Source organism: Miniopterus natalensis, chromosome 20 (genome assembly GCF_054644295.1).
Source record: "Miniopterus natalensis isolate mMinNat1 chromosome 20, mMinNat1.hap1, whole genome shotgun sequence".
In the NCBI taxonomy this organism is placed as follows: domain Eukaryota; kingdom Metazoa; phylum Chordata; class Mammalia; order Chiroptera; family Miniopteridae; genus Miniopterus; species Miniopterus natalensis.
In genome coordinates, this window is record NC_142100.1 from 24,107,197 (window position 1) to 24,125,354 (window position 18,158).

At 39.5% G+C, this 18,158-nt stretch overlaps 1 protein-coding gene across 2 annotated transcripts in view; it reads left to right on the forward strand.

The window, feature by feature from the left end:
• HECTD4 (HECT domain E3 ubiquitin protein ligase 4) overlaps window positions 1-18,158 on the forward strand; it is a 122,380-nt gene that overhangs the window by 16,811 nt on the left and 87,411 nt on the right. For both annotated transcript variants that reach the window (XM_087828682.1, XM_087828683.1), the window contains exons 2-5: window positions 11,094-11,611; window positions 14,089-14,178; window positions 15,596-15,726; window positions 17,849-17,957. In XM_087828682.1, coding sequence (XP_087684808.1) covers window positions 11,094-11,611; window positions 14,089-14,178; window positions 15,596-15,726; window positions 17,849-17,957 — 848 coding nt within the window. The remainder of the gene's footprint in view (window positions 1-11,093; window positions 11,612-14,088; window positions 14,179-15,595; window positions 15,727-17,848; window positions 17,958-18,158) is intronic.

Consider the following 18,158-nt stretch of genomic DNA (forward strand, 5'->3'; position numbering starts at 1 on the left):
CATGAGAGCAAACACAGCTTGGGCCAGCATACTGTCCTTATGTTCTAAATCAGCAGTTCCTAGCACCTGCTGCGGGGCCCCTCTCCTTCTGCCCTGAGCGTCGCAGCGTTGGGGAAGCAGTGACGGGAGAGGTGCTGTTTCTCAGCTATGGTGGTGGAACAGAAGGAAGGTTGTGAATCATCTCCAGGTTCTACCCATTATTTCTAATAGCAACGTGCATACTGATGACTAGTGGTAGGTAACTGCCATGCTGGTAAATTCTCCATTTTACCTGGTTTGTGTTTCAATCACTAGGTTATTCCCCATTCTGGAGTTTCATTTTTCAAAGGGAACTACTTGACAGATGCCAAGTCATTTATCATCAGAGATTTTTTTTAGCTTCATTAAAGTATAACTGGCAAGAAATTTTTTGAATTCAACATTTGCCCCCCACAATGAAATATGTAAATATATATTTTATATAATAAATGCATATATTTAAGAAAAAAGCTGAGATGTAAAGAATTTGGGCCCACAGGATTGCAAACTATTGTCAGAGACTAAATTCAACCCATAGATATATTTCGTTTGGCACCCAGAATTTTAAAACATGCTTGAATTTGAGTGCCTTCAGGAGGTCCATGCGTTTTCCAGTTTGCTGTGGCCCTCAGCGGTTTGTGTATTTATGTGTTATATGAAGTATTAATCCAAATAATTGGTGCCCTGTTTCTACTAGGAAAGCTCTTACTTAGGAACATGAAATTCCATGTTGCCTCTTCTCCTACTTTAGAAAATGGGAGCAGCCCAGTGTGGCTGTTGTGGAACATGTTCCCCCACCTGCTCCGTGTCCCAGCCTCTGAGTTCATGGCTGGGGAAAACGAGCTGCCAGTGAGTGACTCTCAGGGCAATTATGGAGGCTGCAGAAATTTGGGAGCTATGGCATTTCTCTAACTACTGCTCAAGGTGATTCTTAGCATGTGTGGGAGACCCTGGTGTGGTTCAGAATTGGGCTCTGAGTTTAGAGATGGCCTTTTAATCCCAGTTCACCATTTATTAGTGAAGTGACCTTGGCCATGGGCCTAATCTTCTAAACCAGCTGGTTTCTTATCTGTAAAATGGGCACAACATTGCTTCTTACCCACCTTATGCTATGATTTTCCAGATTAAGGAGCACGGCGAGTGGAAACTTCAGTATAGTTTCTGGCACATAAACATTTGGTAACTGTGGCTCCCTCACTACTAGGCTTCCTGGGACCCATGAATTCATGCTGTATATTTCAGATATCAAAGGTGGAGCTATAGGTTATGAGCCAATTTAGGCTTTCTAATGTCCATGAGAGGGAAATGGGTGAGTAAAACTTCGGGGTTGATAGTCATAAGTAATTACTTTGAGCAATATTTGATGTGTGTTCATTTCATCAGTAAGTTTTGCCTTTAGATGTAAATCCATTTTAGCCAAGAGTTTCTGGATTTTTCCCTGATTTCTAAGGTAGGAGTTGAATATCTAAATATCTAATATGGTTAAGTTTTAGTGATTTACCCTTACACTTCTTGCTCCCTGCCTCCAACGACATTTTAAGTAAGTCTTAGCTAGAAAAGGTACATTTAATTTTAGCTAGTTGGTTAGTTTTTCCGAACATTTGTTCTCTGCAGACTGAGGGAGACAGATGGATTTGAATTCTAAAGTGGAGTCTTTTGACTTAGTAGAAGAAATAACCAGTAAAGTGATAGACAAGGTTTCCAGGCAGTTTTAATTAGTCAGGCACAGCTGTGAGCAGGAATTGTCGAGAAGGGCAAGATTCAGTGGCATAAAAGATGCAGCGTTTGTCATGTTTATTAGAGGTGCTTTGTGGTCAGCCATGGCGATTGGTGATTTGTATGGAGTAGTTATTGGTGCACACTTATGTTCTTGCCTCACCCAGCCAAACAGTTACTGGCCATGGGTTTAGAACTAATGCCCCTGATCTTACCATTAGTGTATGAAGGACACTGATTTCAGCTTTCTTGTTGACACTGACGAGAAGATGAGGTCGGAATTCTCAAGCAGAAGTGCTGACCTGGCGTTGGATGTGGTGCCTCATTGTGCCTATTGCTTTCTGTTTTGTTTTCTTTGGAGGGCATGAAAGTGCATGATCAGGTAGCATTTTGAGTCATTAGCTCATTCAGTAAATATTTATTGAGCACCTATTAAGTGCCAGGTTCTCAGATGCTTGGGACACCTTAAGAGGAAAAGTAGACAAAGTTGTAAGCTATATTGCTAGAGTTTGAAATAAATTTGAAAAATATTTTTTTCAAATAATATTAACTGAAGTTAGGGGTACTCACTGAATGCCAGGTGCTGTGCTCTCCACCTTATTTCAGGAGAAACAATTCAAAGCATCCCGAGACTTTTAGTACAGAAAATATAAATATGAATGAATCAAAGTCTGCACCTTGAGGAGTTTACAATCAATCAGAAGCCTTCTGGTACATAATAATTATCTGTAAAACTTGTATTTTAATTGAGCATATGACTAGATTCCCTCCTGTGCACAATTCTGATGATCAACAAATTTTGCAAACTGGGGCTCTCTCTATCCCTTTGGGAGATTGGATCATCCCAGTTAATGTCAGATGGCAGTAGGCGGGCTTCCTGAATGCTGTCAATCAAGTGGTTACTATAGAGCAGGCTTCCTCAACCTCAGCCAAATGATTTCTGTTGGGAAGGCTTCCTGTGCATTGTAGGATGGTTAGCAGCATCCCTGACCTCTACCCCCTGATACTTGTGACAACCAAAATGTTTCTAATGTTTCTAGGCACTGCCAAATGTCCTTTGGGAGGCAGGCTCTGTCCACCCTCCTACCCACACCACCTGTAAGAGTCTCTGCCTAGACGTTAGCCTCCCTACACAACCAGCAGCTCCTTCCAGGGGCAGACACAACTACAGCATCACTGGGAGCTCAGCTTGTGCATCAAGCTTACGCTGCTCCTAAAAATAAGAAGCACTTGAGCTGTTCACACCTTGTGCTGGAAATACTTTCAGTTTACAGTGATGCCTCCTCTAGATAAACCACTAAGAGTTTATTAGCACTGGGCTTAATGATCTTGCTATGCTTTTTAGGACTGGAATAATAATAGGAATTACAACATTTTCATTAGTAATATATATTCAAAATTATATATGTAAGGTATATATATTTTACATAGAACTTTTGAATATATAAATATAAATAAATTTTATATGTATTCTGTGATCCCACCACCCAGTTAAGAAATAAATGGATTCTTATCAGTACCTTTAAAGCCCTCTGTGTGCTCTACAATCCAACCCTCCTTTCTCCATGTAGGAAACCACTGTCCTGAATTCTGTTTTTCTTTTTCTTTTCTTTATTGTTTTAGCATATTATGCACACAGCCCTAAACATTATAGAGCTTAGTTTTGTGTGTTTTAAGACCTTATTATGTAATGTAGTGTGCCATATGTATCTTTTGTGACTTGCATTTTTCTCTGTCCCACGTGTTGTATGAGTCTTCCATGTTGATGTGTGTAGCTATACTTCACTTATTTCCACTGCTGTGTAATTGTCAGTTATCTGACTACATCACAGTTGTAGCCATTCTCCTGTTTATGGATATTTGAGTTTCCAGTTTTTTTGTCACCATAAACAATGTTGCTGTGAATATTCTTGTACTTGCCATCTGGTGTTCGTGTGCAAGAGTTTCGGTAGGAAACTACCTAGGAGTGGATTGCTGCATTGTAGGCTATTAGCCTGTAGTAGCCTGACCAATGGCCCCTATCAGGTCCGAATCCTTAGAAGCTGTAAATGTCACCTTATACGGAAAGAGGATCTTTGCGGATGTGGTTAGATTTAGGATCCTTAACTGGGGAGATTATCCTAGATGATCGGGGGGGCCCTAAATGCAATCACAAGCGTCCTTAATAGAAGACAAGCAGGGGAAGATTTCACAAAGTATGAAAGGAGGTGACTCACAGGGGCAGAGATGGAAGTGATGTGGCCATAGCCACGGAATGCTAGCAGCTACCAAAAGGTGGGAGAAGAAATGAATTCTCTCCTAGAGCCTCTGGAGGGAATGTGTCCCTGCCAACACCTTGAATTTGGCCCAGTGACACTGAGTTTGGACTTCTGGTCTCCAGAACTGTGAGAAAATAAGTATCTGTTGTTTTAAGCTACTAAGTCCAGCAGCCACAGGAAACTAGGACAATGTATTTTCAATTTAACTGGACAATGCTAATTGTTTTCTACTTTATATTTCCACCAGAAGTGTCTAAGAATTTCTATTGTTTCATATTCTTTTCAGCATTTGGTACTTTTGCATTTTACCAGTAGGAGATTTTTATTAAGCAGTTCTATAAAAACTAATGCAAATTTTGAAAAATTTAGTTCAGAATACAAAAGAATAAATAAATAAATAAGAAAGAAAGAAATTGAGTATACTAATAAGAAGGTGAAAATGTTGATATTAAATGTAAAGAATAGATAAATCTATAGACAGATTGATTAGTGATTGCCCAGGGCTGAGAGATTTGGGGGGAAATGGGGAGTGACTGCTAATAGGTACAGAGTTTCTTTAAGAGGTCATGAACACACTCTAAAATTGTGGTAAATGATTGCCCAACTCTGACTATACTGAAAGCCAATGCATTGTTGGATGAATTTTATGATATGTGAATTATAATACAATAAGCATTTTATAAAGGTTATATTATTTTTATTTTATTATTATTTTAAAAATCCTCACCCAAGGATATTTTTTCCATTGCTTTTCAGAGAGAGTGGAAGGGAGAGAGAAAAACATCGATTGGTTGCCTCCCACACACGCTCCAGCACCCTTCAGTCCGCAGGCCAACGCTCTAACCACTGAGCCAAACTGGCCAGCCAAAGGTTATATTACTTTTAAAAAGGATTACCCAGAATCACCCAGAGAGCATGCTTAAATGCAGGTTCCAGAGCATATCCTAGACCTCTTGAAACAATCTTTATAAGTAGGCCCCAAGAATATATATTTTTAAGTAAATACATCCAGGAATTCTGATATATACTGAATTATCATCAGAGTTCCTTATTGTGCTGTACATCCCAGCAACTTCTTATTTCTGCTTCTTCTGGAGCAATAGAGACTGTCTTCCTTTCCCCATGGCAGCTCTTCAGTCTTACAAAGACAGCTTCCCTTCCTACTCATCTCTTTTCTAGGCCAGTATCCTCAGTTTCTTAACTCTTTTTCTTATGACATGATTACCAGATTAGTCAGATCACCCTCTCCTGGACACACACTAGTCTGCTAATGACATCTTAAAATGAGGTACTCTGGACTGAACAGGATATTCCAGTTATAGTTTGACCATTGCAGAATATAAATGGGATTATTACCTCCCTTCCTACTGACATTGGAATTCTACTAATGCAGTTTAAGATTGCATTAGCATTTTTTAAACAGTGTTGGCTAAAAAGAAGCACGTGTTAAATTCAAATATCCTTTACCCCACCCCAAACCCTTCAGCTTTTATCTAGTCAAGTTTTCCTTCTTGTAGAGTTATCCAAAAAAATTCCTTCCTTGGTGGTAATCCACTCTAAAATAAGGAAGTATCTGTAATGTCCTAACAATTGTTCAGTGGTTGCCACTTTTACAGAACACTCCCTGTACATTATTTTCTTTGATCTTAACAACTGTGTAAATGGAAACAGGTGTTACCCTCATTTTACAGATGTAGAAACACAGAACGAGAGGGGTAAAGTAAAATGCCTATGGGGAAACAGTTCTTTGCAGAGACTGATCTTGAAACTAGTCGCCCTAACTCTGTGGTTTGCAATCTTGGCTGCACATTGCTTTCACCTCTGGAATTAAAAAAAAAAAAACAGAAAAAACCCACCTAGGTCCCCTCCCCAGATAATCAGATTGGGGTGGGGCCTACTCATTAGTATTGGTGGTATTTTTTTTTAATTAAAAAAAATTAAATTACAGATGACATACAATATTATGTTAGTTTCAGGTGTGCAACATAGTGATTAAACATTTATATACCTTACGAAGGACCACCCTGAGAAGTCTAGGACCCATCTGACACCACATAGTTACTACAGTAGTATTGACTATATTCTCTATGCTGTATGTTACATCCCCATGACTGTTTTTAGAACTGGCAGTTTGTACTTCTTAATCCCTTCCCCCTTTCCACCCATTATTAAAGAGCTCTCAAAGCAATTCTAATATTTAGCCTGGCTGAGAACAACTGCCCTAACTCATACTCTGCTGTCCTCTCCTTCTATTGCGTGTTTTCTTCATTGAATTAAAAACCTCTTATGTGCAAGAGAAAGAATATTTTTCCATTGCTCCAGAAGGCAGAAATATAATCAATCCAAGTGAGAGAAGGTTACTCAGATGGACAGTGGGAACCAGATGTACGTTGTAAGATAATTATTCTTGGAATTTATGAATCTTCTCATTAATTTATCAAACATTTATGTGGCCAGACACTGTGCTGAGCTCTGCTGATACAGATATGAATAAGATATGGTTTCATCCGTTTAGGACTCACAGTTTTAAGAGGGGACAGCCCGGCTGGTGTGGTTCAATTGGTGGAGTACTGTCACCTGCACTAAGAAGTCACTGGTTTCTATTCCTGGTCAGGGCACATACCCAGGTTTTGGGCTTGAGCCCCAGTGGGGAATGTGCAGGAGGGAGCCGATCGATATTTCTGTCTCATTGATGTTTCTTTCTCTCTCCCTCTCCCTTCCTCTCTCTCTAAAATCAATAAAAACATTAAAAATAAAATAAAATAAAATAAAATAAAATAAAATAAAATGGACAGACTGTAAATAAAAACACCATTGTAGTAGAGTGTGGTAAGTGTTACACATATTGGACTTGTATAATTTCTTTCTTTAACTTGTTATATTTTTAATTTAAAAACTGTCAACAGTGATTTTCTTCCTAAAAAAAAACGTATTTATGCTAATCACTTGAATATATCACACTATGATAGTCTTTATGTTATGTAATTCAAGTAATTAACAGATAGAGTTAGTCTTTTCTGAGATATCTTTTTTCTTTAAATACTCCTAATAATACTCTTAATAGTCCTAATCTTTCTCTAAATTTTATTCTGTTGATTATAAGCATAGGATGGTCTGTTTTGGTTCTATCAAGATTTTATGTTGGTGAAGAAATGACTTTATAACATGGAGAGATTTTTAGGTATGAATTTGATGCCTTGGGTCAACTTTCAAGAGCGATTCTGCACATCACTCACTACATTTCCTTAATGTACATCCTCTATTAAATCATTGATACATTCCTATTGAAACAACATTCTTTCTTACAGCTTGTGGCTGACCTGCTGATAGAGGTACGTGCTGGATACTATGGAAACATGGAGAAGCTAATTCTGGAAAGGGGAAGAGAAAGAGAGGAAATCAGTTTCTCAAAATATGTGGCAGAGCTGAATTTTGAAAGATAGGATTTAGACTGAGTGGGGACATGACAAAAGCTGAAAATTAGGCAGAGGCCAGGACAAGATGGAACTTTCATGCAAAAAGAATTTGAACAGTGATTTCTTAGATGTTGAATTCTCACAGTTCTAACCATTCTGCTTTCAATAGCAGTTGTATGACTGTCTGGGGGAAAAAAATCACAATGTGTTGGAGAAAGTTTGACACGGCTGAGCGAAAGCTAAATAAGCTGGTAACAAGTCAGGGCCCATTCCTAGTTTTGGCACCAAGCTATGGGCTAAAATTTATGAATTAAAGTGTGAAACTTAATCCTGGTTATCAGTTAAGTTAAAGACCCTTTTAAAAAAGATGTTGAAAGAGAATTTGAATGAACACGTATTTCTAAGCTTGGATAAGGTCATGTAACTTCAGGGTCTAATTTAATTGATAAGTGATCCACTCTTGATATAGGCTTTCGTATGAGGGATAGAATTCCATCCTTCCGTTCACAGTTCTTTCACTTGGTTCACATGAGATCTTTCTGATCGTCTTTGAACTACCATGTGCAATTCCGTGTGGCTGTGACTGCCGTCTTTACAGTACGAAAATGGCAGGAGGATCTGTAGAAGGGTTTAACTCTCCACTCTAACATTCGAGAGGGGTCGTTATTCTATACCCTTTACTGAAAAGTTTTGTGTTGGGGTTGCAAGTCTGGCCAGTCGATCTGCTTTGAAATAATCCAGGTATAAATGCCTTTTATGCCGACAGGTTCATATAATGAATTGAATCGGTTAATGTGCCGTACTAGGGAGTATGGTATTAGAATTCATCTCTTTGGAGCTTGAGTGATCCTGAGTTTTAAATATCATTTACTCTTGGAGAGGGAAGGTCTTATTGTTCATGGATGGTTCCCACCATCTACGGTGGGTGGTCTTCCCCATTCCACTACCCAGCCTTCCCTCCTAACCAGGAATATTATGGGCCCTCTGTCGAGATAAACTGCTTCCAAAGTACAACAGATGGAACCAGGAAGTGACTTAAGTAGTCGTGGTGATTCTTTGTCAGATATGTCCCCCAAATTTTAAATATATCTGTTGTGTCACCATTTGATTACTAGTTATTTAAAGATGGTATTTGCTTGTGAAAGACATCAGCTCTAGTCATGACTGCTTTTTAAAAATTTTATTTTAAAGGGGAGGGGGAAGAAAGAGAGAGAAACATCAATGTGTTTTTCCACTTATTTCTGCACCGTTGGTTGACTCTTGTATGTGCCCTGACCAGGGATGAGTCTGCAATCTTGGCATTTTGGGATGATGCTGTAATTAACGGAGCTACCTGGCCAGCGCAGGGCCATGGCTGCTTTTTCAAAATATAAACTATTTAACTTGTTATCACTGTTGTTGTTGTTTAATAGAGAACCCCCACCCGCATGACTGTTACCATAATTACCAATGACATTTCAAACTTGGACAAGCATGTTTTACATAGTCCTATTATAAGGCATGCACAATTTTATACTGCTTTTTGTTGTTGCTCTGTGGCTTTTTGTTGTTGTTGTTGTTGTTAATATTCCATTGTGATGTGTTATAATTTAATCAAACACTTCTCTTTTGGACATTGAGATTGCTTCTTCTTTTTCCACTACACTAAGACTGCAATGAACATCTTTGTACATTTTTTATTTCTGAAACATTTTTTAGGGTAAATTTTTAGAAATGGGATTACTTTCCATTGCTCTCAGAAGTAGGCTTAAGATGTCTTTTAGTTTTTTACTTGACCCTTTTGGGGAATTTTATCTCTGCTTTTCTAATATTTCAGATCTGGCTGGCAGAGAGTATTTTGCCTATCTTTTGTTAGCTTTCCAGAATGATTGTTGTTGTCTTAGCTTAAAAACACGTGTCATGTATGATAAAATTACATTAAGGGTATGAGTTACTTTGAAAGTCGCTCCCTTAATTGGGGTGACTTCAGCATTATCTCCAAAGTACAGTTAGTGACCCTTCTTTCTGATTAAGAGCGACAGGGATCGTCCCTTTTTCTTAAATAACTCTTCTCCTTTTTAAAGAAAAGAATATTAATTTTCTAATGACATTTTAGTGTTTTATCTTCTTGGTCAAGAGCACTTACTGAGGGCAGTGGTTTTATACGAGGACAGATCATTTAATATTCATGAGTACCAGAATAGATCCTCCAGAGCTGACTTACTAAAACCTGAAGGTATGATATCTTTATAAAATGATTTTAGGCCATGGCCTTCAAACTTTAGAATTCTAAAAAAATGGCAGCATAGCAGACAGTCTTAGTGTTCATAAGGGGCTATTGAAATGGATAATGCTGAGTAGTCTAATGGATTTCTGAAAGCATAGTGTGCGTTAGGTACTGCTAAATCAATAGGCACAACAGTCACTTAAGTGTGTATATTGTATAATATTTGGTTAATTATAGCTCAATTGTTTCAGAATGTTTGCCTTTCAAGTGGAATGCTAAAAATATAACTGAAGTACATATAAAAATAGAATCATCAGAAAAGTGCAGAAGTGTATCATATAGTTTTTTTCAGCTACTCTTAATCTTTGGAGTTAGCTGCCAATTCTGTCATACACATTATTTTATGAACCATGAAACACCATTTCAGAAGCATCTATGTTTGACATTGATAATAAAAATAAATAGCTGGGTTTAATGTTACTCAGTTTTTTAGTTATTGTGTGTTTTAACATGCCTCCATTCTTGAGTCGAATAAAAGTTTGTATTGAATTTTTTAGTAGTTGCTTCATATAATATAAGTAGATGGTCAAAGTACCATAAGTAAAAATGTATATGGAACATATGAATTTTATATCAGAAAGAGTTGTATTGGGTGAAAATCACAAAATCAATGTTGGAAAGCTTTTTAAAAAATGTAACAAAATTTCTTACTTGCTTAGATGTTCATAACTGGGAAGGTAATAAAATTTAAAATTGTGATTTTTTTTTAACAACATTCAAATATAACTCAATCTTTGGTTGTTGATCATCATGGTGGAAGCTTGTTGCTAATTTTTTAAAAAAAGAAAGGGCAGTCGAACTTCCCTGGTTATGATCACACATTCAAGGTATATGATTGCCCTAGAAAAGTGATCATTTTTAAAGGAACTTGAGCCCGGCCGGCATGGCTCAGTGGTTGAGCATCAACCTATGATCCAGGAGATGGTGGTTCAATTCCTAGTCAGGGCACATGCCCGGGTTTTGGGCTTGGTCCGCAGCAGGGGGTGTGCAGGAGGCAGCCGATCAATGATTCTCATCATTGGTATTTCAATCTCTCTCTCTCCCTCTCCCTTCGTATCTCTAAAATCAATAAAAAAATATTTTTAAAGGAACTTGAGTTATTTTATCAATTGCCATATGAAAAATAACCAAAAGGGTAACTTGTGTTTGATGAATCTCGACAAAGATAGGAAAACAGTTTGTATGATTGGATGGTGAGGAACATTTAACCATTATTTGCTTGGCCCTGGCTGGGTGTCTCGGTTGGTTGGAGTATCATCCCCTGCACCAAAAGGCTGCAGGTTCGATTCCCGGTCAGGGCATATACCCAGGTTGTGGGTTTGATCCCTGGTCAGGGAGCATATGAGAGGCAACAGAGCCATAGATGAAAGCAATGGTGAAAGCAGTACATAACTTTTTCTCTATTGTTTCTTTTTTAAGATTTTAACATTTGAGACCAAGAACCCAGTGGAATTAGCAGAACGCTTGCGCTCTGTCTGTGGGAACCAGAGCAACGCCTATGCCCGCCTGCTGGAATACCGCCTGAATGCCTTGCGAGGACTGTGGAATGCCCAGCGCCAGCTGGCCTTGGAAGAGCAGCATGAGAGGGAAAGCTCGGGCGACGAAGAAACTTTGGCCCTGCTCAAACGCCAGGGCTTGTTGCAGCAACCCGAGCAAGCTCCCTTCACATCACGGATGGGGCTCCTGCTAGTCTTCCCCCTCATTCAGTCCCAGAGTAGAGTAGACCCCTCCCTCTGTAACATTACTGCTGAGGTGCTATTGAATTGCCTTCGCGACTGCCAGCCTTTGAGCTTGACCAAGGAGCCTGCTGACTGTCTCAATGGAATTGAAGCTCTGCTGTGCTCTTGGCTAGAGGAAACTTCTGACAGGGGCCGACACATCCCTCATAAGCAAAAAGAAAATGCTGCTGCTGCCCTTGTGGCTTTGGCATGTGCCAGGTAAGGAAAATCACATGTGCCACTCAGTGACCTTGCGACTGCTGCCGCCGCCTGGGTTGGGTGAGTGGATAAGAGGTTAAGATGGGATCTTAACATTCAGAATTCTTTTGTCTTCAGTCTTGAATTGCACGGCCCAGACAGTGCACAAGATGCTTTCTCACCAAAACTTGGCACCAGCAGCCTGAGCTGGGACCCAGGTTCCAGTTTTTGCTTTCTGCTGTACCATGATAACAGCTTAAACAGCTTGACATGGAGAATCAACCCTTGCTATTATTTCCACACCCCTTAGAGGATTAGTGTTTTCCATCAGGTAGTTTGTGGAGGATGTTCTCTCTGTATTTCTTCTGGAAGGACAATTAAAAGTTTGTAGAGCTTTTAAGTTTTTTTAAGGAGTACATCCACAGATGAATGGGTTTTTACTCACCTGGACTCAGTCACACTGACTTAGTCACAGTTATATTTTTGGACCCTGATGCTTGCTTCCATCATTTAACTGGAACATCTCTCTGTATATATCAAGATTTAATAGTGTGCTGTCCTTTGTGTGTAAGTTGATGTTACTGATCCACTGCCAATAGGAAGTATGCTTGGAGTTACTTTTCCGGGAGAGGATTTCTGTGTTCTGCCCAGGAACCTGTATGATCACTGGCACACATTTGGGAGAAAAAATGTTCACTACCTTTGCTTCCTCCAAGCTAGTTGGCTAGAAACCATCAGGACCATGGTCTGACAGATTAGTACCACTATCTGCCCCTCTCCTTCAGAGTTTTTTCCTTGATTGGGTTCTTCCTTTTTTTTTAAAGTGAAGAGTATGTGGGAAAACTCTTCTTGGAGGATTATGAAGTTCTTAGCAAAGTTTACATGAAAGTGAGAGAGGCAGACAACCAGCAACAAACAGATGTACAAGATCATTTCAGAGGGATAGTCACTGTAAGAGGACAGAACAGGCTGTTTTGATTGAGAATGAGTATGGGGCGGGGGGGGGGGGGGGAGGCAGCATTGGCCAGTGATACCGGGGACGGCCTGCTGAAAGGTGACGTTTGAGCTGAGGCCCACATGACGAGAAAGGCAGCCATGCAAAAAAGCCATCGACAGTTCCAGGCAGAGGAACAGTAGTGGCCTGACTCAGATGCTCTTCCTATGCCCAGGGGAGCGGGGGGACAGCAGAGTGAGCAGGGTAGCTGGATGGTAGAAGGAGAGGGGCAGGAGATGAGATTGGCAGGGCCCAGATCATGTAGGGGCTTTGGAGCCATGGAAGGGGTTTAAATTTTACTCTTAAAATCTGATTGAGTCTGGCAAGTAAATACTACCTTATAGTTGGTTTCATGGTTTTAAATGTTCCAGTGTGCTTTTGCCCTTTTATTTTTCTAACTTCACTGTACCCCAGGGAGGTATCCACCCTGTTGGACAGATGAAGCGGCAAAAATCCATAGGAGTTAGGTGACAGGACTGAGACGGTGTAGCTGGTGAGTCAGAGCCAGGTTTCAGAGCCCGTGTGTCCTTACTCCCAACTTGTGCTTTTATACTCTCTCTGCTGCCTCCCTCTCTTACACTGTTCTTTGGTTTTGATTCTCTGCATCCGTATCTTATACTGTTCTTTGGTTTTGATTCTTTCGATAGTGAAAGGGGCAATTAAGAGGAGGACTCTAGGTCTACTCAGTCCAGCATTAGGTATTTCATTTCTTTTGGGGTTTAGGCATGTGATACCCAGCAATTAAAGCCTTGGCTAAGAGAATAAGGCAGTGATCCGAAGTCACCCATCTGATACAGGCAATCGTTTAGATCAGGAAATGTTCTTGTGGTGATTTATACTTGGGAAATGGCCAGGTAAGTCTTGTGCATCTTAAAAGCACCTTCTTTTAGATCCTGCTGACTATATTATGGACTTCCCAGAGCCTCCAGCCTTGGGAACCAAAAGGAAATCAGGTAGTGGTGACCTCTCAAGTATTATAATCACCTGTTTTACAGCTGGGGAAACAGAAGGAACAGCTTTCAGTACAAAGTATTAATTATTTGAATGTATTTCTTTTTTGATATGATGGGATTCAGTGAGATGTTATGTAAAATGGATGAACCTAACAAAGACATTAAAAAATTAATTCTGAAAGTGCTGTTAGACTTTAAATATAACCTCCTCCCATGAAGTCTGTGCTCTAGACTGGAGAATGACTTGATAGAAATAGTGTCCAAGAATAATAGTTTCATGTTCTTTGTACTGAGCCTTCTGTTTTGAACTTTCATGTTAGGAGAAATTATTTACCTTTACAAATGCAAGGCATCAAGGCATCATAATTGACTGTTCAGATGGTGCCACTCACCTAGTAAGCAAGTATATTTTGTACAACATACCTTCTGGTTGGCATAAGCAGATAGACACATTTTGGAACCTTCCCAAGAGGTTAATAAAATTAACATTAACAATCTTCTTATTTGACTTTTCACTTTTGATGATTTTCTGTTCCCTCCTTTTATTTTAGGGGATCATTGAAAACTTTTGTTCATACAGTCCATCTATTACAGAAACAGACGGATCTAGGGTCCCTGCCTGTGGCCGATGTACTGTATAGGTAAGTTTTATGCAAGGGAGATCGTGCATAAGGTCTATTTTAGTAAGTAGATTGCTAAACTTGTATTCATTAATAATTCATATATTTTAAATTATAGTTTACATTCAATATTAGTTTCAGATGAACAGCATAGTGGTTAAACAATCATATACTTTACAAAGTGATCCCCCCAATATTTTCAGTACCCACCTGGCACCATACATAGTTATTACAATATTATTGACTGTGTTCCCTGTGCTGTACTTTAGAAACTGGGACGATTTTGTACCTACCAATCTGTGCTTCTCAGTCCCTTCACTTTTTTCACCCAGTCCCCCAACTCCCCCCTTCTGGCAGCCATCAGTCTGTTTCCTGTCTCTATGAGTCTGTTTCTGTTTTGTTTGTTCGCTTATATTGTTCTTTAGATTCCACATGTAAGTGAAGTGATTCATATTTTTAAATAAGTATATTATCATATTTATCTTTGTAAGAATTTTATCTTATCTGTCCTTCTTTGAAAGTCTTCCTAGAGCATGTTATTTTTCATTTTTTGCGGGCTTTTAAAAAACATAATAGTTTTTAATGAATTCTTATTGTAGATTTTGAGATATTATGTTGAGGTGTAAAGAAGAAAGATAAAATCATTCATAATCTCATTACCCAAAGATAACCACTCCTAATGCTTTGGTACGTGTTTCCCAATTCATACATTTCTCTCTCTTTCTCTTTCTCTCCTGTATATAAAGTATACACATTTTACACACAGATGTAATTTTATTTTATTTATTTTTTTAAAATACGTCTTTATTGATTTTAGAGAGAGGAAGGGAGAGGGAGAGAGATAGAAACATCAATGATGAGAGAGTCATCATTGATCTGCTGCCTCCTGCAAGCCCCCGACTGGGGATTGAGCCCACAAACCGGGCATGTGCCCTGACCGGGAATCAAACTGCGATCTCCTGGATCCTAGGTCGATGCTTAACTGCTGAACCATGCCCGGCCAGGCTGTAATTTTTTTAAAAATATGTCTATTGATTTCAGAGAGAAGAAGGCAGAGGGAGAGAGAGGGATAGAAACATCAATGATGGGAGAGTCATCATTGATTGGCTGCCTCTTGCATGTCCCCTACTGAGGAGTGAGCCCTCAACCAGGGCATGCGCCCTGACTGGGAATTGAACAGTGATCTCCTGGGATCCTAGGTCAATGTTCAACCACTGAGCCACGCCTGGCTGGGCTGTAATTTTATTATAACATTTCTATAAACACTGCTTTGTAAATTTAAATTGAAAAATATACTGTGAATATTGTTTCAGATGTATAATATCTGTGTAAAACTGTTTTTTAGTTTTCTGCTCTTTGAGATGGTAGGCGGACTTTTATTTTCTTGCCAAGGTGGATAGTCTTGGTGTCTTTGTGATTCTCTGTTTCTCCTTCTTAGGCTGTTGCTTTTGGAAGGGGGGCCTGGATCCCCCTCCTGTTTGCTTGGTGGCAAACACATAGTATCATGGGGATATGAAGACATGTTGCCTGCACCAGATAGCAACACTGGCTCCAGTTCTGAAAATAAAGGTAATATAAGGGTTTTGGTCCTGTGATGTAAAAAGAATGGTTTTAGATCATGGTGGCAAACAATTTAGTTATAATTCTGTGTTCCTTTTAATTAAAGAGCTCAGGATTCCTATACAGTATGTTCATTGTCTGTTTTATCAGTGAAAGTATAAAAACTGATACTCAGTGAGGTAAGAAAATGGATAGGTTTCACTAGCACCAGGAAAAGGCATCATCCATGCACTTCTGCCAAAGAGGCATAAATTACTTAAGTTGGTACTGAGTATTTGAGTTTGGGCATGGGAGCCCCAAGTTGAATTTTTATGTCCATGAATAGAGTATCAGGTCGTTCTGCCTGATGCTGTGTCTTTTAGTAATAGTAATTTATTGTGTGTGTGTTGATGAACCCTCTCATCCTAAAAGCAAAAAATGAGATTGTTCAGGGGAGCATGAATTGTTAAGTATCTTTTAAACAAAGTGGGCTGGATTAAAATGTTTTTACAGTTTCACAAGGATTACATACCAGTTTATTCTGTGACCTCAGTGAAAATGGCAGAAGCTCTCTTAATTGACCTGCACTTAACTGACTTGCCAGTGAATTCAGCCTCTCTGTTCTCTGGGTAGACATGCTGTCCGGTGCCCTGGCATACCCATGCTGCTCTCCTGTGGAGCATCCATGCTGCTCTTAGGCCTGCCAAGAGTCCACCTTGCTCCCAGACCTGTTTGTTATTGGTACCTGTTTGTAATTGGTGCTTGTTATTATGGTTTTATCGTTAAATATTACCTAACTGATGAAAAAGAAGTTTAAAAAACTCCAACAAATTGTTTCCATTAAAAAAATATTTTAGAAAGATTCAACAAAGCGAATCTCTAAGAAACTGGTGTTACAAATGATTACCCATCTCTTTAACTGTTTGTTTTTTGAGGAACCAATAGGTACAGATTATACCTGTCTTAGGTTAATATACTGATTTTTTTTTCTTCCAAAATATATATCTTTATTGATTTCAGAGAGAGGAAGGGAGAGGGATAGAGAGATAGAAACATCAATGAGTCATTTATCGGCTGCCTCCTGCACGCCCCCAACTGGGGATTGAGCCCGCAACCCGGGCATGTGCCCTGACCGGGAATCAAACCCCGATCCCCTGGATCCTAGGTCAACGCTCAACCGCTGAGCCACGCCCGGCCTGGCAGTATACTGATTTTTAAGACAACAGACTACTCAGTGTGCATTGGAGTGCTATGACATTGGATTCCCCTAAAATGACAAATAGTAGACAAACTCCACTTAAACATAGTGAGTGGAATGATTATGAAGATAAACACTAAAGAGCTTATTTATAAGCTCTTTTTAAGGCACTCTCTTTATAAGTCAGTAAACCTTTTACTATCATGTAAAGATACAGTGTTTATTTTAAGGGAAGATAGAGCTAAGGGGAAACATAGTTGCTGTTTTTAAATAGAAGAGAGATACTTTTGTGCTGTGTTGCTCCAGAAATTAAAATTAGGATCTCTGGATGGAAAATCCACAGAAGCAGATTTTAGTTTAATGTATTATCATTAGTATGTCAGCATAATATCATTTGCCATTTATAGAGCACTGGCTTTGAACCAGAGTGCAGTAGGGGTGTTGACCTGTGTTTTCATTTAACCTTCACAGTAACTCTTGAGGTACATATTGTCCTCATCTTACAGATGAAGAAACTGAAGTTCAAAGAGGCCCATGGTCAGCTAATAAGTGCCCAAAGCTCTTAAAAGCTCACACCTTTTTTATTACAAAATCATTAGTGAGAGTATCATCGAATTTTTAGTCATTTCAGATTAGAATTAGGAGTGTGTAAATTGGACTCAGTATTTTTGCTGTCCCAAAAAAGAAAAAACCATTTGGCAGGCAGAACCAGGCTATCCTGCTGATAACTATCTGACCTCCTTCCCTGATCTCGGGCCCTGAACCCACGTGCATTTTGGATGTTTGCTGTGGGGGTTCGAGCCATCTTCCCTGGAAGTCACATCGAAGCACTGATTTTAGAAGAGGGAGATTATCTTTTACTCAGTCTCCTAATGGCTTTTTCATGAGAAAAAGCACATTTATGATTTCATTAGAAAAGCGTTTCTATAACTTGCCTGTGAAAACTGATTTCAGATGCTGACTTGGGACGCTGCCTCACGGCCGACGGCCTCTACCTGTATACCACCAACTCCGTGGGGCGAGGCGTAAGCAAACTGGGGTCCGGGGCGCATGGCACTCTCAGGTGAGCTGCTTGCAATCGGCCGAGTGATTTGGCTGGAACCTTTCCTCCTGACGTAACCCTCTGTGAAGAAGACGTCGGTGCCTGCCGACTCCCCGTAGACTGACTTGTGATAAGTCTGAATGCGCTCGTGTGATTCTGGTTTTCTCTCATTGTCACCCACCGCTCTCATTCTGCTTGTGCATTTCAGCTTTGTTTTGACTC